The sequence below is a fragment of the Zootoca vivipara genome, chromosome 6, assembly GCF_963506605.1.
Source record: "Zootoca vivipara chromosome 6, rZooViv1.1, whole genome shotgun sequence".
Lineage (NCBI taxonomy): Eukaryota > Metazoa > Chordata > Lepidosauria > Squamata > Lacertidae > Zootoca > Zootoca vivipara.
In genome coordinates, this window is record NC_083281.1 from 47,915,277 (window position 1) to 47,940,943 (window position 25,667).

The 25,667-nt window shown below is 44.0% G+C and overlaps 2 protein-coding genes across 4 annotated transcripts in view; one reads left to right on the plus strand and one right to left on the minus strand.

The window, feature by feature from the left end:
- Nucleotides 1-313: 313 nt before the first annotated feature.
- On the plus strand, nt 314-21,487 carry KCTD19 (potassium channel tetramerization domain containing 19). Its single transcript, XM_060276460.1, has 16 exons — nt 314-615; nt 3,296-3,446; nt 6,201-6,392; nt 6,838-6,969; nt 7,137-7,359; nt 8,033-8,193; nt 10,058-10,155; nt 12,063-12,205; nt 12,981-13,064; nt 14,139-14,244; nt 14,866-15,466; nt 15,601-15,672; nt 18,068-18,262; nt 19,107-19,261; nt 19,604-19,705; nt 21,364-21,487. Exons 1-16 carry the CDS (start codon nt 586-588, stop codon nt 21,475-21,477), a joined length of 2,559 nt encoding a protein of 852 aa, XP_060132443.1. The 5' UTR covers nt 314-585; the 3' UTR covers nt 21,478-21,487.
- PLEKHG4 (pleckstrin homology and RhoGEF domain containing G4) overlaps nt 21,470-25,667 on the minus strand; it is a 51,586-nt gene continuing 47,388 nt past the window's right edge. For 2 of the 3 annotated variants that reach the window (XM_060275931.1, XM_060275932.1), the window contains one exon: nt 21,470-25,243. In XM_060275931.1, the coding sequence (XP_060131914.1) occupies nt 24,996-25,243 (248 nt within the window). In that variant the 3' untranslated portion in view covers nt 21,470-24,995. The remainder of the gene's footprint in view (nt 25,244-25,667) is intronic. The other variant, XM_035118318.2, reaches the window with a different exon arrangement.

Below are 25,667 nucleotides of genomic sequence, written 5' to 3' on the forward strand. Positions count from 1 at the left end.
CCGCACTCGACAGCATCCTCGGATCCGAAGCAATATCGGAGAGACTTCTTTTTAATATATATTTAAAAAGAGCGGGTGGGGGAGGGGAATTCATGAGTGTGGTTATTTTAAAGGCTTAGGACAGGCATCCCCAAACTTCAGCCCTCCAGATGTTTTGGACTACAATTCCCATCTTCCCCAACCACTGGTCCTGTTAGCTATGGATCATGGGAGTTGTAGGCTAAAACATCTGGAGGGCCGCAGTTTGGGGATGCCTGGCTTAGGATCTGCTCTGGGCTTGTACTGATTTCTCCCCCACCTTTCAATTAGGAAGAATCAGAAATAGTTCCTGAAGCTGAATCTTCTGAGGAAGAGCTGATTCACCTGAATGTCGGAGGCTGGTGCTTCTCAGTTCCCAAAAGCAAAATCGCCCAGTTTCCAGACTCTCTGATCTGGAAAGAGGTTTCGGCTTTGACTCAGAATGAAAACGTGCGCCTGTTCATTGACAGAGATGGTTACACCTTCAGGCACGTCCACTATTACCTGCACACCTCCAAGCTGTCCTTCTCCAGCTGTGCTGAACTGAATTTGCTGTACGAGCAGGCCATGCTTTTGCAGCTGACCCCGCTATTGCAGGTACTGCCTTTCCTGGCTGTGGTTGAGAACATACTCTATTGCCCAAATAAGAAAGGCTGTTAAGTTAGAGGCCAGTTCAATGGGACAACTTTCACAACAGTAGTTTCTTCTCTGGCTGCCCTGGAACTGTCCTTTTTGGACTGTGGAACAGTTTATAGGGATGGTTGTGCAGCTCCATCTGGCTGGGAAAGCAAGTGCCTGTGTCAGTTGTACAAAAACCTTGGCAGAATTAGAAGCCAAAGCAGGCAACAGCTCAAGTTAGGCTTAACCATGGCTTGGAATGTGGGAGCTCCATGAGGACTCATGTGCTCCCAGCTTCATCTTACAACTGGGTTCTTTCCCACTACCTGCTTTTTGCCAGCCATAAGCTGTTGTGGCTTCTGGACTGGCAAGCTACAGCTAATAATTTGCTTCACATTCATGATTTGAATCCCAATGTGAGTTTGTACACCCTGATTTGCTGGTTAGTGTTAACTGGGTTTGCCAATTTGCATGTCTGCGTAGAGCAGGCATCCCCAAACTTTGGCCCTTCATGTTTTTTGGACTACAATTCCCATCTTCCCCAACCATTGGTTCTGTTAGCTAGGGATCATGGGAGTTGTAGGTCAAAACATCTGGAGGGCCGCAGTTTGGGGATGCCTGGCGTAGAGTGTGATGAATGACAAGCAGAATACAAAGGAAGGAATCTGCATGCAAGAGGAGAGGAGGAGAGGGGGCTCCCTCATGCCAAGCCATGGTTCAGTGTTACATCTGAGTTATCTATTCAAGCAGGCAATCAAAGCACTGAGGCAGATGGAGCAATCAGATTGAGGAGCCTGGAGTCCAGGAAAGAAAAGCCCAAGAGAACAGTAAACTGGGAGTTCTGCTCTTATCTAGGCAAAAGCCAAAGCAGAAGCTATTTATACCTGGCTTGGCCCATCTGGAGGCCTCTGTGTCTGCTTCACTAATGGAACTACCGGTATTGTGGGATCACCCTCCCCCCTTTCCTGCTGACTCTGAAGAGGACCCTGCAAGTCCTAAGCATACTATGGAGCATGATCCCTCCCCATCCTGAGTTTTCCACTTCTAGCTCAGCATCCTCTCTGCATGAGATAAGTTCCATTTCAGTCAAGGGGATAGACTGGGCAGTAAAAGTTCTCAGTGGATTGTGCCTCCTGTGTCGGTGTTTTAAACCAAACCAAGGTGGTGAGGATTTGCAAGACCCACCTCAGTCTTCAGCTGCTTGCCTGTCTCACGTTCAGGCAATGAAATGGAGGGCACCAAGACCAAAGGTTGGCTTTGTTCTCAGATTAGGCATCACAGAGAACGTAGAGAGGGAAGGATGCCTATCAACAGGTGTGGGTGGGACCTGTCACATAGACATGTGGGTGCAAGCTGGTTGATGAAGAGCTTCAGGGCTACTTAAAGCTGTTTTTCCCCCTACAAGGCACAATGAATTGGACAGCAACACCAATTCACCACCTTCTTAAATTACTCATCCAGACTGCCTTTGTGCTGCGTTTCTAGGCACAGGCCTGGGGCTTTAGTGCTGCATGTCTGAGCGTTGTTTTTTGTTCTAGCACTTTCCCCAGGAAAACCCACATTTTACCACTGAATTAGAGCAAACAGCAATCAGGTTTTCCACATACTGTACTGTATTGTCATTTGCTCCAATTCCGTGGTAAAATGTGGGTGTTCCTGGATAAAGCACTGGGACTAAAATACACTGTTCTGACACAATGCTTTAAAGCGTGGACCTGGGCCTGGAAAACACAGTGCAAAAGGATGTCTGGATGAGCCCTATGACAGGTTATAATGGGTAAGCCATGAACTGTCTGAGTTGACAGTAATTTACACTTCTGAATAGGGTATAGGTTATCTTTGCTAGGTTTCATAGGTCTGACTTGCCCTTTATTGAAAACATCTATGACAGATTCCTCCTAGGCTTCTCCTGAAGACAGAAAAATAAGTTGGTTCCACTGCCTACATTGCTGAGCTGATAAGCAGTTATGCTGTTTGTTGCAATCATGCCCTTCTTCACACAGTGCCTAGTTAAACTATGGAACTCGCTCCCATAAGATGTGGTGGTGGCCACCAACCTGGATGATTTTAAAAGAGGATTGGACAACTAAGCAGGGCTTGAGTTGTTGCTGGGAGTCATAAGTGGGGAGAGCACTGCTATTGTGCTCAGGTTCTGCTCGCAGACTCCCTATTGGGGCATCTGATTGGCCACTGTGGAAATAAGGTGCTAGCCCTCTGGGCTGAGTCAGCTGCAAGGCTCTTGTGTTTTTCTAAAGCCTCCCTAGCTGAGCCTCCCCAGATGCCACCTCAGGAAAAGGGAGAGGAGCTACCTTCCCTCTTCCTCCTTAGTCCCTTCTTAATGAGGGAACAGTGGGAACAGAAGCACATAAAAGGTTTGTCAAAGGGAAGCATCTTTATGAGCCTGAAAATAGCATCATATAGCTTAAAATAGTGCTTACATTGATGATGATGACCACAAGCTTATTAAAAACTTTCAGCTTTGCATTGCTTAGGAACTCTTACTTTGTATTGAAGCAAATGTCATTGATGGCAGTGCCGAAGGACAGTATCCTGCTATGCGCACCATGCTGTATTGCAGCCCTCCTCTTTTAATGCTCCTGTGATTTTGTTTAAATATAATTAAAATGCATGCTTAAGAGATGTTTGCCTGTCTTAACAGACCTTAGACAATTTGAAGGAAGGAAAACATAATTTACGTGTCCGTCCTGCGGATATACCAATAGCTGAAAGAGCATCTATGAATTACTGGAGAACACGAAAATGTATCAGCAAGCCTTCAGAATTTCCTCTTAAAAGTCCAGCATTTACTGGTAAAAGTCCATTGTAAGCAACTACTTAAGGTTAGACCGGACCAAAATGACAATCTTAGTGATCATAAGCAAACATCTTGGATAATTTTTATAAACTTCCCCTGGCTTCATTCAGCCCCATGATCCTGTGGATGGAGTGCGGGTTAAGTCCAGGAGACGTGGACTCCAAGCAAACTCAGTCATCGCTGATTTATATCACCCCACCCCTCAGATACATTAACAGAGCGACTTAAAATATAATATTTAATAACACATCACACGAATACATTAACATAAGCTTAAAGCAGCAGCCCTATAAAAGCATCAACCAAAAAGCGTAAACACCTAGGAAAACAAAGAAGCCTTTGCCTGGTGGCACAACTTCAGAGTGGTCACCAAGTGAGCCTCTGGGGAGAGACTGGTTCATAATGTCTATAACATAGTGTCTCACATCAATTGTAACTGATCCATAGAAAGGACTCGTATGAACTGAAAGCTGAAACACTGTACTGTATGTACTTTTGTTACCCAAGAAAATCTTCAGTAAAAACAATTAAAAACAAAACCAGGTGCCATTGCTGAAACAGCCCATTTGCTGATAGCAACTGGCCATATCTCAGATGATGGGGGAACCCAACGAAGGAACTCCAATGCAGATGTAAGTGTAGAGGCAGGTGAGGGGACGGGCCATCATTCAAGTACCCTGGCCGTACATCAAGAAGGGCTTTACAAGAGAAGACTGTTGGGGCAAGATGCTTGCAATGACTCATTCCAATTAAGCCTAGCAGCTGTATTCCCAAACCAGAGGCAACCCCAGGTGGCTAGGTGAGCAGATTACAGTCATTCACTGTCAGTTACAATCACATATCTCAGTAGGATTATAAAATGAGTTGATGTTGATGCTTAATTGTGTGGCTGCATTCCAAATCACTGTTCTTCCTCCTAATAAACTTTTGCCTGACATTAATTAGAGTGCTGCCCCTTGGGTCATTTGCTCTAGAATGAGGCTTGCTTTATTTTTCACTCGCTTGGGTTATGACAGGATAAGTAGCATGCCCATGAAGGTGCTGAATGTGGTTTGTTTGTTTTTTAAGTCCTCTGGAGAGAAATTAGCAGTTGAACTTATGCACACTGCTAAGTTGTTTGTGACAAAACTCTTAATATAAATTTGTATAATTTTGTGAGAAACATCCCCTAGGAAAGCAAACAGAAACCAAGTTCCTGTGGCTCTGCCTGTCACTTTTGGTCCCAGAGGCGTGATAAAAGGCAGCAAGGCACAAGACCAGATTAATTTTGCCCCAAGAGGTAGGAGGCTGAACTGAAAGTTGATGCTCACTGACAAGAGAGAGTTGGGTTCATTATACTGCTTTAGAGTCACTGGCATATACTCCTGTAATTGAGCAAAGTGTTTTATTTACCCAGATGCCTTTTCAGCCGAATTGTTGAAATGTTACTACTAATTGTTTATAATCTGTTTTTTTAAAAAAATATTTAATATTATATATTATTTCTACTACATTTTACCGAGCTTGGTACATCATCCTGGGTACTTTAGCAGAAAAGTTATGACACTTTTTTTTATAAAAATGATGTATTTCTGTATTATTATAATTATTACTACTACTACTACTACTCAATACCACAACCAACAAAGATTTTATAAAGCCCAAAATACCCCTATGTCAGGCATCCCCAAACTGCAGCCCTCCAGATGTTTTGGCCTACAACTCCCATGATCCCTAGCTAACAGGACCAGTGGTCAGGGATGATGGGAATTGTAGTCCAAAACATCTGGAGGGCCAAAGTTTGGGGATGCCTGCCCTATGTAATAAGAAAGGAGAGAGAAAATGTGTGTGATTTTATATATATGAATGAGATTATAATAACCAGTGCTATTTTTCTAGAAAAAGAGGTGCCGGAGCTCACCATTAACTTCTGCCTTGTTCTCAAAGAATGGCAATGGTGCCCCCCTGAGAGGTGCCAGAGCTTTATTTCCCTTTATTTTTAATTCCTTTATCACATTTCCTAAGATTTCACTTTTCCCTTTATTGAGTTTATACCCATTAAATATACTTCAGATTTGTAAACTGTATTGTGGGTTTTGTTTAAATCAAATGGTGTATTTATTTATTTATTTATTTATTTATTTATTTATTTATTTTACAATGACCCAGGCTAATCTTTTGGCATAGATAATCCCAAAGCTTGCTGAAGATCAACAACCATGTGAGGTCAACTATTTCTTTCTGTTTTATTTGCCGGGTCTAGAAAAAAAAATGCAAATATCATTAGCCAGCACAGATTATCATGAGCTTGATCTTAGCAGTTGGAATTTTTGCTCCCCTGCTTGCACCAGTGGATAATTTCTTCTCAGTTACAAATAACAGCTTCAGATGAGGATTTCCCCACAGATCTACAGCAAGGAAAAAGGTTAGGCTTTCTTCCTAGCCTGCTGGGATTCCTAGTGATTATCAGCAGCAACAGCTGGTGCCATTTGCATGGGATGCCATGTATAGACTGGGGTCACACTCACATCAAACACTGAAAGCACATTGCTTCCCCCAAAGAATCCTGGAAACTAGTTTCTTAAAGGGTGCTGAGAATTTTAGCTCCATGAAGGGTAACCTCCAATTCCTAGGATTCTTTGGGGGAAGCCATGTGCTTTCAGTGTATGGTGTGTGTAACCCCAGGCTCTGGATTCAGATTTCTAGTCCTTTATCTGCTGTCTCTGGTCTTCCTAGCACCTTGCTGACATTCACTTTTTCTCCCTATTAGGATTACATGAGAAAGTTCCCCTAGGACTAATGGACACTCCATTGCTGGATACTGATGAAGAAGTGCATTACTGCTTTGTGCCACTAGACATGGTTGAAAAATATCCTTCCTTGGTCAATGATGACAACTTGTTGTGGCTGTCTGACAATGCTGTGCTGATAGAATGTGAAAGCAGTGAGTTTCGCTTCATAGGTAAGCCTTTTCCTTGGGGAAGACAGCAGGAGGAGGAGGCACCAAATAAATGTTTCCTTCTATTTCATTTTTAAAATCATTATAACACCCTTTCTACTACTAATATGCTACAGAGGCAGTATCAGAACCACAGGTCATGTTTGAAGGGTTGCGGCAAGTGGAATATGGGAGTAGGAAGTGGGTTCAGGTCTGGTTTTGGTCTTGGTGCCCTGATGGGTAACCTTCAAGAGAGTGGGGGATGGGAGTGCACCCCTGTTGCTTTTGCTAGAACTTTCAGCGGCTTTCAATTATCGTTGATCACAGTATCCTCCTGGACCAACTCTATGAACTGGGGGTGGGTGGCACTGTGTTATGCTAGTACCTATGGGAGCAGGTTCAGAGAATAGGGTTGAGGTCTTGCTACACTCTGGGCTTATCTCTGTGTTTTTCATTTTATAATTTCTAGCTAATTTTCTTCGCTCAGAGAAGATGCTTTTGCCCGACAACTTCTCCAACCTGGATGCTCTGGAGGCTGAGGCTGAGGCATTGGGGATCCCCGAAGTCACAGAAGCAGTGAAGACCTACAGGAGGAACCCTGGTGTGGTTCTTAATTGTATCTTTCAGTGTAACTCATCTCTGTATTAATAGATTTCAAAATAAAATGGGGATTGGGCCATGGGACTTTCACTGAATTAGAAAGTCAAGAGAGGTATAAAATATAATCAGGATTCTTAATTGTTTCTCATTTGTACATTTCCCTTTTAGGAATCCACTCAGAGGGAACAGCTGACCTTCAAGGTGTTGTGAAAAGCACCATGAAGAAGCCGCAAGCTGTTCAGGAAGCAGCAAGTCTCCCTTTGTTCCCAATGGCGCTTGGTCTCTTGGTCAAATATCCTGACTCTGCTCTGGGGCAGCTTCACATGGAGAGTACCCTGGATGGGAACAAGCTCTATATATCAGGGAATGGTGTTCTCTTTCAACATGTCATGTATGTCTTTTTGCACCAAAGCAGAACCAATTAGCTGTGAAATCAGATTCATTAGACTCAGATAAATGTCAGTGTGCCTAAGACCACTGGGGTGAGGTGGGATAATTGACCTTGCACTATGCTCAAACTCAAAAGAGAGGAGCTTCTCAGTTGAAAAGAGCATGACTGGGTCTTTGAGCAATTGCTGTGCTTCTAGGGAAAAAAAGGAAATCATTGGTGGCTTCAAAATATGTAGGGAAATGCTTTGATCTTAATACATTCAACCATACACCTATTTGGTTTTACTTTTGTGTACTTTGATGGTTAATTTATATGATTCTTGACCATGTTTGCTTTCCACCAGCCTTAATTACTGTTCTTTAGGTGCACAATTGCAATTTAAGGTTTTAGGCTGAAGTTTCTCTTAGTTGTGTAATCATAGCTGCCAAGTTTTCGCTTTTCTCGCGAGGAAGCCTATTCAGCATAAGGGAAAATCCCTGTAAAAAAGGGATAACTTGGCAGCTATGTGTGTAATGAATATGATTTAAATAAAATTGGGAGGTGGGGTGGCGGCGGAGAGAATCCATGTGTAGCCAAAATAGTAGCAAAGAAACCACATGGATATCTTTTTTTAAAAAAATGCAAAAATAGATAAGGTAATTTCTTGTAAGTCTATTCCCCTTTTTATCCAAAGGAATTGGTTAGGCACTTGCAGACTCCCACTTATACGGAAGATGTCTGAGCTTCCTGAACTCTGTGCCTATTTGGATCAAATGGATATCATATATGAGCCAATGAAGGATGCCTTGAAAACTTTTCTAAAACAAAAGGCACCTTTAGAAACCATGGGAAAAGGTAAGTCAGCTGTTACTATTTTGACCCTTTTTATTGAGTTTTAAGGGAGGGAACAATGTCTTTTTAGTAATGAACAACATGGAATATTGAAGTTTTAAAAGAGCAGAATATGAAACTTTAAGTTTGAACCAATGGTTGTTATAAAATACGTAGTCATTCCCCACAATGTGTTTATTGTCACTAACATTGCAAAGGACTTTATAAGGAATATCATTGCATTTTATGTCCATAATACTCTGATTTACAGTTATAGCAGCACAATCAGAATTCCACACAAAAGTATATAACTGCAGGTAACTGTAGGGATGTGAAGAGAGTGTGCCAGGTGTGTTCAGGCACACCCCAATGCTTAAAAATAAACCACTGCATATTCTCCAAGAGGCCTCGGGGGAACATGTGTATCTTGTCAGCATTTTGCACATTCTCCAGGTGACATTCATAACCTCCAAGACACATCAAAGAAAGTGCATATTTTAGCAGAATTGTGTACACTGCATAGTTTGTGCATATCTTGAGAGTTATTATACATTCTCTGAGCAATATGCATTATATCCAAGAAGGTGCACACTTCAACATAATATGATTATTGTAGTGTACAAGTAACCTCAGATAATCTGCAAAAAACAGCAACATAAGTAAGGACTTTAGTGGACTGTCTGTAAGTGATGTTGGAGAAAAATAGCTAGCAACTGTGGCGATTAAACTGAAGTTATTGTGCATATAGGGACCCAGGTGGCGCTGTGGGTTAAACCACAGAGTCTAGGGCTTGCTGATCAGAAGGTTGGCAGTTCAAATCCCTGCAACGGGGTGAGCTCCTGTTGCTTGGTCCCAGCTCCTTCCCACCTAGCAGTTCGAAAGCACATCAAAGTGCAAGTAGATAAATAGGGACCGCTCCGGCGGGAAGGTAAACGGCGTTTCCGTGTGCTGCTCTGGTTCGCCAGAAGCAGCTTTGTTATGCTGGCCACATGACCCGGAAGCTGTCTGCGAACAAACGCCGGCTCCCTCGGCCTATAGAGCGAGATGAGCGCCGCAACCCAAGAGTCGGACACAACTGGACCTGATGGTCAGGGGCCCCTTTATCTTTACCTTATTGTGCATATATACGCAGCAACTTTCTACACATAATAACCCTGCTGGATCAGACCAAAGACGCATCTAATCTTGTATCTTTTTCTCGCAGTGAGCAAGTAGGTGCTTCTAGGAAGCCCACAAGCAGAGGAAAAAATGTTCCATTTGGATTTTGTTCAAAGAGGCTCCCTGTAACTACTTATCAGTGGTTACAGCAAGCCCTTCTGAATGTATTCTCACAGCTGATTGGTGGTTACAGTGACCTCCTTTGAACTTTGCCAGGTGCCAGACACCTAATGTTAGGTGATTTACTGCTGTCAAAATTGGCCCACAGTGGTAGAATTGGGGATCAGGGCCACTGGCTAGATCTCAATCCCCACTCTAGTTATAAATGTTCTGCCACAGTGTACTGAAGTAAGACTAGAACAAATTTTGACCTTCCACTGCAAATGAGTCTTTGTAAGCATTAATAGAAGTGAGCAAAAAATGACATTCTGTTGAATAATTGACAATATGTGCATGAATGCTGAGCTGTAGGCTGGTATGGCTGTCATTCCCCACGGGCCAGCTGAAAACTGCCCTGCTCTAAGGGCAAATGGAGGGGAGAAAAAGAAGAGTAGGAGTGATTTTCTCATTGCTTTTCAAGTTCGGTAGATTATCTGCTGCTCCTTGCATGGGCAAAACATTTGTATATGAGCTTGCAATAGGGAGGGATTTTGTGGATCAAGGGTGTTCACCACACTGACAAAAGCAGCAATGCCTTTAAAATTGCATTCTGTTTCTCTTTCACATGCAGGCTGGGCAGCAGGACTAACAGTCTTTTCACTCCATCATATTGTCAAAGTGTATGTAGGAAGTCACTGGTACGCAACTTACTTGCAAACATTACTGAAGGTACAGTTCTTAAGAACGTGTTACATTGCCTTTCTTGCCTTTTGATAGTCTGAATCTTCAGGCCAATTTCCTAAAAGCATTGAGGTGCTTACACTGAACTATATCAGCATACTTGGGGGGGGGGGTGGCACTAAACTTCATTTCTGCTAGCATTTTGGCATGAAAGGTTCGGAGCTCACCTTGTCACACACTTGCTTTCTATGGGCAGGAATCTTTTAACACCTGAAGCTGCCTTATCCCGAGTCAGATCATTGGCCTGCTTGGCTTGGTGCTCTTTACTTTCCCAGCAGCTTTCCAGTACTTCAGGTTTAGTCTCCACCATCTTCAGTTTAAAGGGTTAATTAACTGTTTATGAGAGAAGACTCTTCTCTGCCTGAGATAGTCCTGGAGAGACAGCCAGAGAAGGCTATAAGGAAGGGAGCTTCATGGCATACAAATACTCCTTAACTGGATATGCTGGAGATTGAACCTGGGACTTTGCAGGCATACTTGATAATAGTGTTACAGACTAGCATACAAACTGAAGGTAATTCACACAGCTTCAGTGGTACCTTGGGTTACAAACACCTTGGGTTACAAACACTTCGGGTTACAGACTCAGCTAACCCGGAAGTAGTACCTTGGGTTAAGAATTTTGCCCCAGGATGAGAACAGAACTCGTGTGGCGGTGGTGCGTCAGCAGCGGGAGGCCCCATTAGCTAAAGTGGTATCTCAGGTTAAGAATGGTTTCAGGTTAAGAATGGACCTCTGGAATGAATTAAGTTCGTAACCAGAGGTACCACTGTATAGAAATAGCCTCATTGTATGTGAGATGGGATTGTTGCCCTGTGATCCACATGTTATGCAAGCCAGTTCTTTTAATTGAATACCCTGATCCAGTAGCTACAAAACTGTTACATACCACCCCAATCTCCACTAGTGGCGTGAGATTCCAGGGGTTGCAGGCACACTTACCGGTCTGTGTTCCTTTTTGGGACAATGAGGCACAGCGGAGTCTGTAGTGTCTTTATGATACTGTGGTACCTTGAGTTACAAATGCCTCAGGTTACAAACTCCACTAACCTGGAAGAGGTACCTCGAGTTGAGAACTTTGACCCAGGATTAGAACGGAAATCGTGTGTCAGCAGCGCAGCGGCAGCAATAGGCACCATTAGCGAAAACATGCCTCTAGTTAAGAACAGTTTAGGGTTAAGAACAGACCTCCAGAACGAATTAAGTTTGTAACTAGAGGTACTACTGTACATGGTTTAATTACACATATATACAACCTGTGTCTAGACAGAGAGAGCACAGAACATTCATATCCCAAGAAGTTCCTGTTCTTCCCATTGCTGCAGCCTTGTATTCCAAGACTCCAACATCCTGTCTGACCTTCTCTGCAGCATAAAACGGACTGCTTGCCTCATGCTCTAGTCTAGCCTACCCACCCCTGCTGCCTCAGCTTGCAAAAGGGACACTCTTCCTGTTCACTTGCCTCATTGCTCACAGCAATTCTGCCCCTCCCTCTTGAAACTCTGGACTTTTGTCTCTGCTATATCTCACCTCAAGGAGAGGCTTTCACCATTTTCTGTCTGGCCCAGAGTGTCTCTGTTATTGGCCTTCTTAATGGATTAATGGCTCAGCCTGGCTCATTAGCCTAACTAAATCCAGGGTTTCCTGTGTTTGACCCGGTTTAATCAAACTTTGATTACAGTAATTATAACTTTTCCTAAATCCAAGCGTTATGAGTGGCTTTCGCCCACAAACTCTGGCACCCAGAACCTATAATAATACAGTTTCCTTGTGGAGTAGAAAAGTTGTAAGGGTTATTTCATTGTGGGTGAGTGTGGGCAAAAGAGGACTGCTTTCTCTTTCAAACAGGTTGTGCTTCTGTTCTTCTTTATGGCATTGGTTTTGTTTTTTGCCAGTTTCCAGAGCTGCTGTCAAATAGCAAAAAGGTGTATTGGATTACTTATGGTCAGGCTCTCCTCATCCATGGAGATGGACAAATTTTTCGACACATCCTCAACTTCCTTAGATTTGGCAAACTCTTCTTGCCTTCTGAATTTAAGTAAGTTAAATGGTTGCCATTTCCTGTGTTCCTAACATGCTCAGCTCATGATTATGGCAGCCTTCTCCACCAATGCAGGACAGCCACGTGGGCTTTGTCAATTGGAAGTTTATGCTTCAGCAGAAGTGGTCTTTGGCTGGAGGGGCTGCAGCAAGTCCTCCAGCAATTTTAAACTCACAGCCACCATTCAGTGCCACCCATCAAGGGAAACTGGCCTTTGCATGTCCCATCTGGATGCATCCTTCCTGTTAGACAGAGAGTGGAATGCTGGCTACTTCCCATAAAAGTCCATATTCTGGTGCTGTGTGAGGGATACATGCAGTGCTGTCCTGTGGAGGTACCAGTTTCCATCTACTCTGCTTCCAGCTTGGCACTACAAAGGAACTGGGGTGGAGCCTCCTCTGTTTGCTCAAGTCTTTTCTGCTGTATCATGTGATCCTGCCTGATCTGGGTACTGGGTGGAAGATACAACAACACACTGGGCCTGTGTGGACTTTCACAGTAAATTGCCAGTGTTCCATTTTGACTCACACCCAAGATTTGATGTGAGTGTTGCAGCAGCGTGTAAGGAGGAGCAACCTGTTAGCTCTTGAGGGGACATGTGCCACCCGGGTATGTTAAGATGAGACATGAGCTTCAACACGCTTTTTAGAGCACCTGTATTTGAGTTGCACAGTCTTGTTTATTGCCAAGAACGTTTTTACAAAGTTTGACAGGGACTCTCTGCGCACTTGATTTGCATAAACAAGCCTTGAGTTTTGTTTCTAATTGTCAGAGAATGGTCTCTGCTGTGCCAGGAAGTGGCCGCGTATCAGATCCCTTCTCTTGTGGAGGCTCTTCATCAATATGACACATACAGGTATCCTCAGTTTCTTTCTCCTTTATCTTAAAAAACATCACGTATCAACCAGTGATGTTCTTAGGGGGCAGGAGAACTCCCTCTGGGTGGACAACAGGCCAGAATTACAGAAATCCAAAGCACATTTACAAGCTGTCATTTTGTACAGACCACGAAAATGCAAAATGGCTGCCAGAGAGAGAGAGGAAGGAAAGCCCCTCCCCTGTAGTTGTTTGTCCCTGAATGCCCTCTTTGTAGTAAACAGCTGGGAGGCAGTTTTAAGCAGGGGTGGGGTGGGGAGTTTGGTAGGAAACAGTATTTTATCCAACCCCCCCCCCACCAACCTCGTTGTCCTTTGTGCCTGAAAGGGCTGTTTGTGGGCATCAGCACTGTCATCCACACAAAAACCCTGCTTTTAAGAATGAGAAGGCATCAGTACAATGAGGAGGTTTCGGAGGAGAGATTTCTTGATCTATGTAATTCATATTCCACCTTTTTGCAGTATAGGACCCAAGGCAGCTCACAGTACAAATTAAAACAAATACTGCTAAAAATACACAGTATTGACACAATACTTTCATGGCATGCCTAATTTTATAAACTTCTATTATGTTGCCTCTTACTCACCTTTTTTCTAAACTAAAAAGTCCTAAACATTACAACCTTGCCTCATAGGGGAGTAATGCTGTACCCCTTTCTCAACTTTGCAAAAACCTTTTTGAGGTGAAGTCACTAGAACGGTACACAGTATTCCAAATGCAGTTGCACCATAGATTTACATAATGGCATTATAATATCAGCACTTTTATTTCCAAGTCCTTTCCTGATTATTCCTAGCATGGAATACATCCTTTTCACAACTGAAGCACACTAGGTCAACATCTTCATCAAACTATCTACTAAGTTATCAAGGTCTCATTTTTCCAGGAACTGATACAACCAACTCCTCTTCCCCCTCCATTTTTTCAGTGTCTGCATCTTAATACATTTTGAAGATGCAGGCAATATTCTTAAATATGGAGGCAGGCGCACTACCGCCAGAGCCATGGCTGACTTCACAGATGATTCTTGTAATGTGAAATGTTTTATTTACAGGTTGTGGGTGCAACAACAGGAAGCTCAAAGAGCAGCTTTTCCATTTAGAAGTCTTGAGATTGCAGTGCCAGAGAAAGAACAAGAATCTGGTGAAGAGCCTCAAAATGTAAGGTTATTCTTCACTCAATGTTATCAATAGGAAAATAAGAAGAGCCTGCTGGATGCGGCCACTGACCCATCTGGTCCAGCATCCTGCTCCCACAGTGGCCAACCAGATGCCTGTAAGAAACCCACAAGCAGGACCCAAGTACAAGAGCACTCACCCCTCCAATGGTTTCTAGTAACTGGCATTCAGAAACAAACCTGCTTCCATCCATAGAGGCAGAGCATGGTGATTGTGGCTAGTAGCCATTGATAGCCTTATCCTCCATGAATTTGTCTAACCCCTAACCCTCTTTTAAGGCTGTCCAAGTTGGCAGTCATCCCTGTGGTTTAGAATGAGTCTACCTTACAAACCTCTAATGTTTAACTGTCTTAACTTTCTCCCAATCATTTCTGGAAGGCTCTGTAATCCTCAGCATTTCTCAAAGAGCCCAATTTATTATTCACCCTCCAAAGATACAAAAGCAGCTGCCACACCTCATAAAATTATAACAGAATCCTGTTATGTTGCTTCTAAGGGAACTCTAATATTAAAGCAGTTGGAAAACAGGATACATTGACACTGCCAAATTATACTCTGTCTTAGAATTTTAATGGAAAATTTCCCTTTTCTTTTCTTTTTTAGCACTCCTATATTGCTGTGGATTTAGACCAATGTGCCAATAGCTGGAATTTATCTAGAAATACACAAGACCTGGAAGAAAGAGACAGAGTGAATGAAAAGTCCCCCCACATTTCCCCAACCAAGGGATCAAAGCGAAGAAATAATTGGGAAGGATATAGCCAGTCCACAGATGGGTGGGACAGTTCCTGCTGTTTCAGACAGCCTGAAAGGAAAAGAGGAGCAAAAGGCAATTTAACCAAAAAACCTGAAAACAGAGACACTCCCATCCAGAAGCTCATTTCCCTAGTGCAGGGATGGGATATGGCAAACTATCGGCGCAGTGAAACCCAGCAGGTGGCAACATCCAATGGTGTCAAAGTGGCTGAAGATCCTGAAAGGAGGGTGCCTTGCAATTTCCCACCAGCCACTTGCTTTGGGGTCAACAGTCCTGAGCTCACAAGTAATGGGCAGCTGCCGAAAGCTGGGCAGTGCCTGCTAGGCATCCCAGCTTCTGAGGCGTGGCTTGTCAAGATTGGAAGACAAAGCATTTCTGAGGAGGTTTCTTCAGTGGCTGAAAATGTTGCAGCCAAGGAACTGAGTGGCCAGAAAGAGAGAGAGAAAGGTAAGTGAACACCTGAATTTGCTGCTTCTAAATTAGCTCTCTCTGAGGATGTCAGGAACAAGGAGTGCCCTCCTCTCCCCCCCCCCAGTAGGGGTTGCTGGGTCCTTTTCTTTCTCCTTGCCCCTTCTGCCTAGAACCTGATGGCTTCTTGTTCAGCAGAGATGTGGTGTTAGTGATCAATCACCTCTTTATTGTGATGGAGAGGGGTTGGTGTAGAAGCAGGTGGAGTAGATATTATCTCATTGTCGTGATCAGGCCACTTCCTAGTGAAGTTTGGTCTTGCAATGATTACTCCTGTCTTCAGTGGTGGGGGACCTCTGCTGGTCCACCCATGAAGGCTGATGGCTTTAGGGGATTTTTCACTGGATAGACTAGCAAGTGATCCTGTTGAGGCTCTGGTTTCGTTGTGGAACAGTGGGACACAATTTGACACAATTGTTCCAAAAGGTCCTCTTTGGCACTGTGGAGACCACTCCCTGGTACTGAAGAACTGTGTTTGATGAAGCAGGCTGGATGAAGTCTGGAGTACAAGTGTCAGAAATCAGTGCTATGAAAAGAAAAAATGAAAGAGGAAAACAGTGATTAACTTCTCCTGCAAGGAGCATCTAAGGGGAAAATCTTCATGATTGTTGCTCTGTGTTGAACAATTAGAGGTAGAAGCTGCAAGTCAGCTTCCTCTGTAATGTTGCTGTTTAGAAAGCCCATTTGGGCAGGGTCTGTTCTTTAATTGCATGAACAGGTTGCACAAATCTTTAAGGGATTAAGTCACTAGTGTTTGTATGCAGAAAGAGGAAGGTTAGCTATTTTGTCAGTTGTTCTTCTGCTTGTTCTCAGCCTCTTGGGTTCTGCAAGTTCATGCAAACTCCACGGTTGCCATAGAGGGCTTATTTAGCTGATACTTTGCCGTGAAAAGTTGCTTGAATTGTTCAGGACGGGGCTATTCATATCTGAATAGCTTCATATTTATTTATTTTATCACACACAATGAAGAACGTAACACACCCATCAAACAGTATCAAAAGAGTCAAGAGTTGGATGGTGAAGCATAAACAAAGGCCTGTGTGAACAGGTGTGCCTTAAGTAGGCAATTGAAAAAAACTATTGATGATGCCTGCTTAATATGAATAGGAAAGGAGCTCCAGGCCAAGGTGCAGACACACTGAGTTCCCTATGAACCACATCATGTGGTACCCTTCATAGTGCCTCTATGCTGGGCCGCTATGGGAGGCAAGATGGTCTCTCGTCAGCTGTTCCCAAAGAGAGGTCCTCTTATGGATCAGTAACTAGTTAAGAAATAAAATAAAAAAATTCCTTCAGTAGCACCTTAAAGACCAACTAAGTTTATATTTTGGTATGAGCTTTCGTGTGCATGCACACTTCTTCAGATACACTAGAAACAGAAGTGTCAGACCCTATATATATATATAGGGTCTGACACTTCTGTTTCTAGTGTATCTGAAGAAGTGTGCATGCACACGAAAGCTCATACCAAAATATAAACTTAGTTGGTCTTTAAGGTGCTACTGAAGGAATTTTTTTATTTTGCTTCGACTCAGACCAACACGGCTACCTACCTGTAACTAGTTAAGAAATAGTTACAGGTAGGTAGCTGTGTTGGTCTGCCGTAGTCAATTTTTAAAAAAAACAAATTCCTTCCAGTAGCAGAGACCAACTAAGTTTGTTACTGGTATGAGCTTTCGTTAAGAAGAAATAGGAAGCTGAGAGGAGGACTAAATGGATAGGTCTCCCAATGGAGGGATGTAGAAAATGGGGTCCACCAAGGATTGTGATTGGGGGTTGTGTGTTTTACTTTGTTCACTCTAGAGTTAGGAATGAACAGTGAGGTTGCCAAGTTTGCTGATGATACCAAATTGTTCAAAGTGTTAGACTAGAAGAGGATTGAGAGGAGCTGTAAAAGGAAACCAATTCATAAATAAGCTTAGCCTAACCTCAAAACTGAGTGAATGGGCAGTAAAATGGCAAATGAAATTAAAAACTAGTGCAAATTGATGCATGTGGGATCAACACCCCCACCTTAATTTCACTTATACTCAAATAGAACCAAAACTGGGAGTGACTTATGAAGAATGAGACCTTGAGATTGTAGTGGATAGCTTGATGGTGTTGATTCAGTGTATAGCAGCTGTAGAAAAAAGGCAAATTCCATGTTAGACATGATAAGGAAAGGGATTGAGAATAAAACTACCAAACGACGCAATGTCAATGTACAATTTCATGGTGAAACCACCATGGGTTTAGTGTGTATAGTTCTGGTCACACCTCAAAAAGTATATTGAAGCACTGGGAAAGGTACCAAAAAGGTAAAAGGGATGGAGCAACTGTCCTAAGAAAAGGGTTACAACACTTGGCACTTTTTAATTTGGGGAAAAGTGAATAAGAGAGAATGTGAAACAGGTGTGCACATGCTGTGGCATACATGGGGTGTAATAACTGGCCACAGAATGGTGCCTCTTTGAATTCCATGTCTAATATGACTTCCTAAATTGTCATTGGTAGTTGCAAGTCAGGATGCAACATCTGATAACTCTTTATATGCCAATACATATGTCATGTTAACCATTTTTACCCATTTTTGCCCAGGGACATTCCCTGAACAAAGCAGCAGTGCTATCATGGATGAGCCCCATGGGGACACTGGCTTGATTCTTAAAGTGGAGCATCCTCCGATTGTGGCTTGTGATGGTTCCTGCTCATCTCATGAAAGCAGCATTCTCTACAGCACACACCTGGAGGACATGAAAGTAGCCAGTGGCCTAGCACACCCCATGGCCAAAGGTACTGGGCACGGGAAGGAGTTATATTCAGCGCTGCCCCTTCCTTATATCTCACCTGCTTTTGCTCTGAAGGGCGGGGTGGGGGGGGGTGGGACTCCGTCCTCAAAAAATAGAACCCCCGATTCTGTACCCAAAATCTTCATTATTTCTCCCCGCAAAATGAGAAATTACTGTGTATTTTGGCAAGAAGCTACCACTCTTGGAACCATTCCCGTAACACATGACTGGGCTGCGGTTTGATTTAAGGAGGGACACAACAGCAGCAGCACCATGCAAAGATTTGACTAAAAAATCAGAAATGGCTCCCTAAATGCATATTTTGGTTAAAAATGAAAATAACATAGAAACATGCTTTATAGTAGGGAAAATTGCTTTGCAAAAATATTAGGGGGAAATGTATACATTGGGAGAAATTCACACTACAATGCTGTTGAATTTTTATTTATTTTATTTTTTTACAAACAGAGAAAGAAATACGGTATATAGAACCAAATTTAAAACTGAGAAACTGAGAGAAATAAAATTGACATGATCCCCTCTTCCTCACGTTTCCAACTTGCCTTAGGCAGTTTTGCAGTGGCACTAGGATACTTGTGGATTGTGCTGTGACTAGCTGGACCTGTGGTGAACCAAGGATGTGACTCCTTGGCTACACTGAGTTACAGGGCCAGGCAGGAACCATGGGAGGTGGTGCCACCAAGTCAGAAACAAAATGCCCCAAAGCCAAACCAAGATCCAGTCTAGGCGATGCCATTTTTGTACTCCAGAGGGTGATGAGGGAGACACTGAAGGTATGGCAAAGAAAATGGGTGTTGATGGCACTCCCTAATTCTTCCCACTTATAGATATTGTCTTTCTGAGTTTTCCATTGTCACAAGAGGAGATTTTTTATGCCCGAAAGTGCCACTGCTTTCTCACCGATGTCATCTTAGATTCCATAAGGCAGAAGGACCCCAAGAAAATGACTGCCAAAGTCGAACTGCTTGTGCAGAGGCTGTGGGTAAGAAGACAACATGGCTGCTCTTGGGCTTATAGGGGTCTTGGGTGCCAATCCTGAAACCATGTGGCCTCTTGGCACAAACTCTGCTCGCCTAGAGCATGTCACCTGCTGAGACCTCCTTCCTAGTCTTAACAGCTTGACTGTGAGCTCTGGGACTATTTGGAGACCAACAAGATGTCTCCCTTCTTCTAAGGCTTCTGCAGAAGAGAGAGGAATCCTGCAGCCATACCTGCCTGCCTGGTCCTGGTCCTTCACCTCCCCTCCTCCCTCACAACCCTGCTAACTGCTCTTCTATGCAGTTGGCTCTAGAAAATGGTTGTTGTGTGCCCTCATTTCTTGCAGAGCCTAGAGATCACAGCTAAGGAGTTTGTGGCTGACTTGCTGAATGTGGCGCCCTTTAAAGCAGATAGTCATGCTTGTGAGAAGTTACTGAAATGGATTGAAGTAAGTGTGAACTATTGATTTGCTTCCTTTTGTAGTGGAGGACAGGGACTGCTGCTGACCCAGAAAGTCCAGGCTCTCGCTACTTGCTTTGTGACTTCCTCAATTTGATTGAACAGAATGGCTGTGGGGGGGAAAGGGAGAGCTTCAGAACCCACAGTGTCAGCTTAGATAACAGGTTAATGTTTGAGCAGAGCTGAGTGAAATTTGCAGGCATAGGAGCTCATTCTAAGGATATTAACTCTGCCAAATTGCTTTAGGATTTCACTTTTACTAAGTGCTTACTTTATACTGTGAGTGTTCTTTAAAAGTCAGCATCAACATATGTCTGTCACTTTTATTTCTTAGAAGAATTGGATGAAATTTGAAAGTCTAAATGTCAGGTAAATAGGTGCAGGGTTTTTTTTATTTTGGCAAGGGGAACCTGTAGTTTCTTTCTTTTTTAAAGGATCCCTTTACCCTATGGGGGCCTCACGCCTCCTTCTCAAAGCCCAGTGCCGTGCTTACCTGGTTTTGGGAAGGCGGCATGAGGGCTGGGGTGTGTGTGTCAAATGTTACTGAGGGCCACCAAAAAAAGCCTCAAGGGCTGCGTGTTGGACCACCGTGCACTAGCTAGTGGAACAGGTGTAGGAGGTGGCCAGTAAGCCTGTTGTTCTGCTGGACCATCCACATCCAGGGGTGTCAGGAGGACCTGGCCCAAGCTATCCTGGGTACACCTCTCTTGTCCACTAACCAGTGTTCCTGGGGAGATGCTGTGGAGGGCAGACATTGGTTCAGGAAGTGGGGACAGACACAATCTCCCTGTTAGTTGTGGTCCTCAAGCTGTTCTTGGAGCCACAGGGCCCTTGAATGCTGCCAAAGCCAGCCACAAAGAGCAAAGAAACAGCTTGAGATCTGTTTCTTCTGTGACCCTTCCACCAGCATTTGCGATTGTAAGTAAAAAAGAATAGCTCCAGTAAAACCGTTTCCCAATTCAAAACAGAACTGCATACCAACTCCTCTCCCTCACTCCTCCACCCTTTCTAGCATTTCCCATTTTTGCAGACGTTGAGGTACAAAATGTATCAGATTAGTTGAATGGGAAGTAAAAAAAACCCTTCCAAGGCTTTGAGGTGGTTCTGATGCTTGGGGGGGGGGGGGACCGGTTTGCTTCGCCACAGACTGTTTTGGAATAACTTCTGATTCTCAGGGAGTCTGAATACCTTTGAAGCAAAGGGAATCATCTTGGATTTGTGCCCCATTGAAGATGTTTGTGCACAATTACTAAATTGCATTCAACCTTTTCATGCCTGAGTCAATCTTTAAGCCTGACCTGCAGTGGAGGGAGTAATTTCTAAATTTTAAGCATGTGTCTCCTGAGGAGTTTGGGTGGCTTTCTATCTGGACACACACACACTTCAGCCAGTGATGGACTTTGCGCTCTCAAATTTCAGTGGCACCCTGTGTGACACTAAAAATTGCTGACCCTCCACCTCTCACGCTCTGTTCTACAGCATTGTTGTGGCGCCCCCTGCAGCATGGCTGAACCAGTTGCGCTACCCTAAAAGTGCCTCTGCTTCAGCTCCAAGTGTTTGGCAGCTGGTTCAACAACAAAACCCTGAAGGGGGAATGTCATTACCACTCCTTGAGCTGTTGCTAGCCTATTTGTTTTTCCCTTTCAGTTTACACTGCCATTTGCCTGGAAGTACAGTTGCTGCATTGACCTGCTGATAAAAAAAGGTTACTTTCAATCACTCTCTCATTTTGTCATAGGGAAATATTTACAGAAACCTTAATAAAACTGAAATTCTTTGTTTCCCTCCGTCCTGATAAATCGGCTGCTCCCTTCATGTGTCTCTATTTAACTGGCAACAGGAGCCATGTAGAAACTTAGTGAGGGTAGTAAAGTGGCACACAGGGAGAAGTGCTAAATTCGAAGTTCTCCCCTCCTCCTCGCAGCAGGATGCAGGGCAGACAGCATCCCTCTGGCAAGCCCCCAAGTACCATATTTCCTCAAGAAGGGGCAGCTTGCTCTCTTGCTTGGGTGAGCCTGGTGCAGAGGCCACCTGCACCCCTCTGGCTTCTCCTGCTTCAGTGGGAGCCTTCCAAGGCACAGGTAGGGTCTCATGGTGGAGTCTCTTTCAACGTCCGTGCTCCGGCCTGTCCCCTTGACGGTCTTACAGGGCAGGGCTGCAGCACACTTGGCCTGATGTCACATCTGGCCACCTGTTTGGGTGTCTTTCTAGCTGGACTGATTATGACACTTTCACACAAGGGCTTTACTTTGGAATTTCCCTTTCGCTTTTATAGGGCATACACATGGCATTGTAATGAATTTGGTGGCTTGCTGTGTTCAGTGTCTTTATTTTGTTAATGGATCACTCCTGAAATGACTGAACAATAAAAACATCACCCATAAATACCTATCTAAGAAACAAGTTCAGGTCCAATGCATATGCAGACTGGGATAAAAATGTTCCCTCGAAAGGCTTGTTGGGAAAGGAACTTACTCGGAAGTAAGTTCAGCTGATTGTAATGGGACTTACTCCCAGTGCGTATGCAAGGGTTGCAGCTGGAGCTTCTTCTCAGTGGAGATAGGTGTGCCTTTTCTTCTCTCTCTTCCCCGCACCCCTGCACATCAGTCCAACCCAAGCCACCCACTGGCAGAAATCCTGGCTCCTGCTGCATAAGCTACATAAGCAGGGAAGGATGTTTCAAAATATTTTCCTCTCTCTTTCCCATTTTGTTGTTGCAAACTTAGGGAGGGGAAATAGTTTTGCTCAGTCTTTTGTGTGTGTTGATGAACAGCCATCAGCCTTATTGAGCTAAATTAATTTTTAGATCACACGGCAGCAGACTCAAAACCACTTAAACTTGAGCCAAGCCACTTCACTTTCCTTTCAGTTCACATAAAAAAAATAAAGAGTTGAGTGAGTTTAAAATGCTGTCCTTCCTCTAAGACTTTACTTCTTACCTTTATTGTACAGGTGCTTTCATAATGTCAAAACATCTCTACCCATATGGAATTGCAAAAGCAAAATTAGATCTTGTGATGACAATAGTCAAAAGCTCTTAGAAATGATCACATGCAATCAAGCTAAAATGTACTGGAAGAAACAACTTTTATTAAGTAATTCAGTCAAACTTTGAACATAACATTGGTGCCAGCAAGGCATACATTAAGGATTTTTTTCCCAACAATGAAAAAACTGCCCAGCACAAGTAATTCCAGATACTGTTTCATCCAAAATTGATCCCAGGCTTCCTCCAGTTTTTTTGGGAACGCTTTGTTTATAAAAGTCAAAGTTATATTAACCAAGAAACATTACTTGGAAATTTCTAAAGTCATCCCTTTCCAGCTGTTCTGCAGGTGATATTATACCAAAGAGCTCTGGTATTCCATTCTTTGTGGGGAGTGGGCTGAAGAAATTCAGTTCATTAAATAAATGTAAAATAAGGGTTATATTTACAGCTCAAGGGTTTTAGAATGAAATGGGAGTATGGGTAGTAAATGGGAGGCAAGGGAGAGGCACTTGTGGACTAAAGCCAGAAGCACAACAGCAGAGAACTGTATGTGGCACACAATTCCAGTACTGCCTGGCTTCCAGATGCGTGAGGTTCAGAAGATTGCTAGTACTTCCTCAACTAGGTTGGCAGAAATGGCTTAGAGTCAGAGCTGCCTCTACTAGCAATGACCTGTTCCTGACTTGCCTTGGCAGGCAGATCACTGTGAACTCAAGTGCATTATTTCCCCTTAAGAAGTCAAAGGAGGCTGACCACTGTCCCTTGGGTAGGATCCCAGCTGGAGGTTCAGAAATGCTTAACAGCTTGGTCTATACATGAAGCAGAGTAAGATATAACACTTCATATAGCAAATGAGAACTCCCATTTTAGAATGCTCCCCCAATGGGAAAGCTCCCTGCGGGTTAAAAACTAGCACATCAGGAAGAAATCTCTATGATTAGGCTCTTACCTGCTGTGCTAGCTTTCTGTTTTCATGGACTTTTTTGTGCAAAATCCAATAAATGTTAAAATGTTTTTCTCTTACTTGCCCTCTGCAATGTCATTGCCCATTCAGCCCCTCATTCCACTGCATATTCAGACCCCACCCCCACCCCCTGTAAGGGCTGCTCCATGGATTAATTTAGTTTCCTAACAATGAACAGAAAGAAACAACTCTTCTAGTGACAACTTGGCTCTGAGGCACCTGTGGAATCTGCTAATGAAGCAATTAGTAGTAAGAACAAGGAAATAAATTATCTCAAGACCAGGCAAACCTATACAAAGAACTGGCCTGGATAACAAAGGAGGTTACTCTTTTTTTCAAAAAATAAATACTTTGTTTCTTTATTCTGCCCTTTGAAAAAGTTTTTTCCCCTAAATGTGCAGCTTGTGGAACAAAGCAAGTCAACTGTAAAAAAGACAAGTGACCAGCCAACATCTATCTCTCTGATCCGTACCCTCAATGTACAGTTGTTTCTCTATCCATGGCCACATCAGGACCACCAAATCTTGACAACTGTCCCCCTAAATCCCCTCCCTCAACAATGGCGCCCAAACCTTTCACTGCTGCTGCTCACTGTGGCTACCCAGCCCCAGGGCTGCCTTGTGAAACAGCAGCAGAAGGCAGCAGGAACTCACACCTACACTGGGGGCACTCAACCCACTCCACAATTCAGTCACACAAACAAGGGCATTTTCATGTCCAGTGCTGTGGCCCAGTCTAGTTAATTGCATACTCAATATTCTCCACTACTATTATGGGCTCCTGGGTGCTGTGCGGGGACATTCACAGGTTCCTTCTTCCCGTCTCCTGAGAAACATCACGGAAACCAGCGTTTAGACCTGCAACACAGCATTATCCATGATCAGGAGACTGGGAGATTCTTACATAGATCCATGGTGAAAGGAAGGACTGGACTGGCTCTCCCTCCCCCCATCCTGCTTCGTGTGGGCCAGAGGAGCAGCATGTGCCACAAGCTTCACCTGCAAATCAAGGATCCTGCCCACAAGCTATGGGGAAGCAGACCCCACTCTGCCAGTCTCTAGCCCAGGGGCTGGATCCACCTCCCATCAACTCCAGCCAAGAAGGATGAGAACTGATAGTTCAGCCCCATCCCAAGGGCCGCCTGTATTCCACTAAGGAAATCTCTCCATCTCCTAACCCCAGCTGCTGATTTCTAAAGTGGGGGCCTCACATTTTGTTTTACTGAAATGGCTCGAGTTGGCTTCCTATGGTCTGTTGGAAGGATAGAGTGTCAAGGCCACAGACAGGGCTGAGGTTCCCTGAGCAAGGCAGGGAGGACTAGTGATTCTATGGCCTGGATCCCTTGGGCACATTGGCAAGGTCCTGTCCACTTACCGCTGAAACATACTGGCTTTTGGGGAAACAGGTTTTCTGCTCTGGGGGGGAGGGAAAAGCGGAGCCTTTGGGGATGGGTAGGGGTGAGCCAGGGTCTTCACAGAAGCTCTCCTGGGGAGCGCTGGATACGCAGCCACTGTCAGAGCCACTGGAGCCGCTCCTTGACATGCACTGGGAGGAGGATTCTGAGCTCTCAGTTGCTGGGGACAAAAAGAAGAAATTCAGCCACTAGACAAAAGAGTCCATTGGGGGTAGAGGTATATCCCAGCCAGATGTGTAAGAAACTGCAGCCCCAAAGAACCCACTCAGCTTCTGGGGAGCAAACACAGCAATGCTCTACACACTTCCAACCTTTTCACGTCTTAGTTTAGGCCACATTCTGACTGTCCATCCCATGCTCAATGACTAGCTAATGCTCTTGAACTGCTTGCCCCCATTTCTACGGTTTATAGTGCCCCCCCTTTCTGCTCAGTGTCCTTAGGAACTGGGGAACCATCACAAAACAGCAAGTGCGCAGGGAGAGAATAGGTTGCAAGAGGGCCAGAAAGTAAAGTTGCTCATAGCTTGAATGAGTGATGCTGCCATGGACTGAAAGTGAGAGTCTAGAATCCCCCCCCTTCTGCC

Excerpts from the sequence above, each read along its gene's own strand:
- KCTD19 (XM_060276460.1), top strand. The coding sequence starts at position 586 with ATGCTTTTGCAGCTGACCCCGCTATTGCAG. Across the intron at positions 3,447-6,200 it reads TAAAAGTCCAGCATTTACTG|GATTACATGAGAAAGTTCCC; the intron begins GTAAAAGTCCAT and ends TCTCCCTATTAG. Across the intron at positions 8,194-10,057 it reads TTTAGAAACCATGGGAAAAG|GCTGGGCAGCAGGACTAACA; the intron begins GTAAGTCAGCTG and ends TTTCACATGCAG.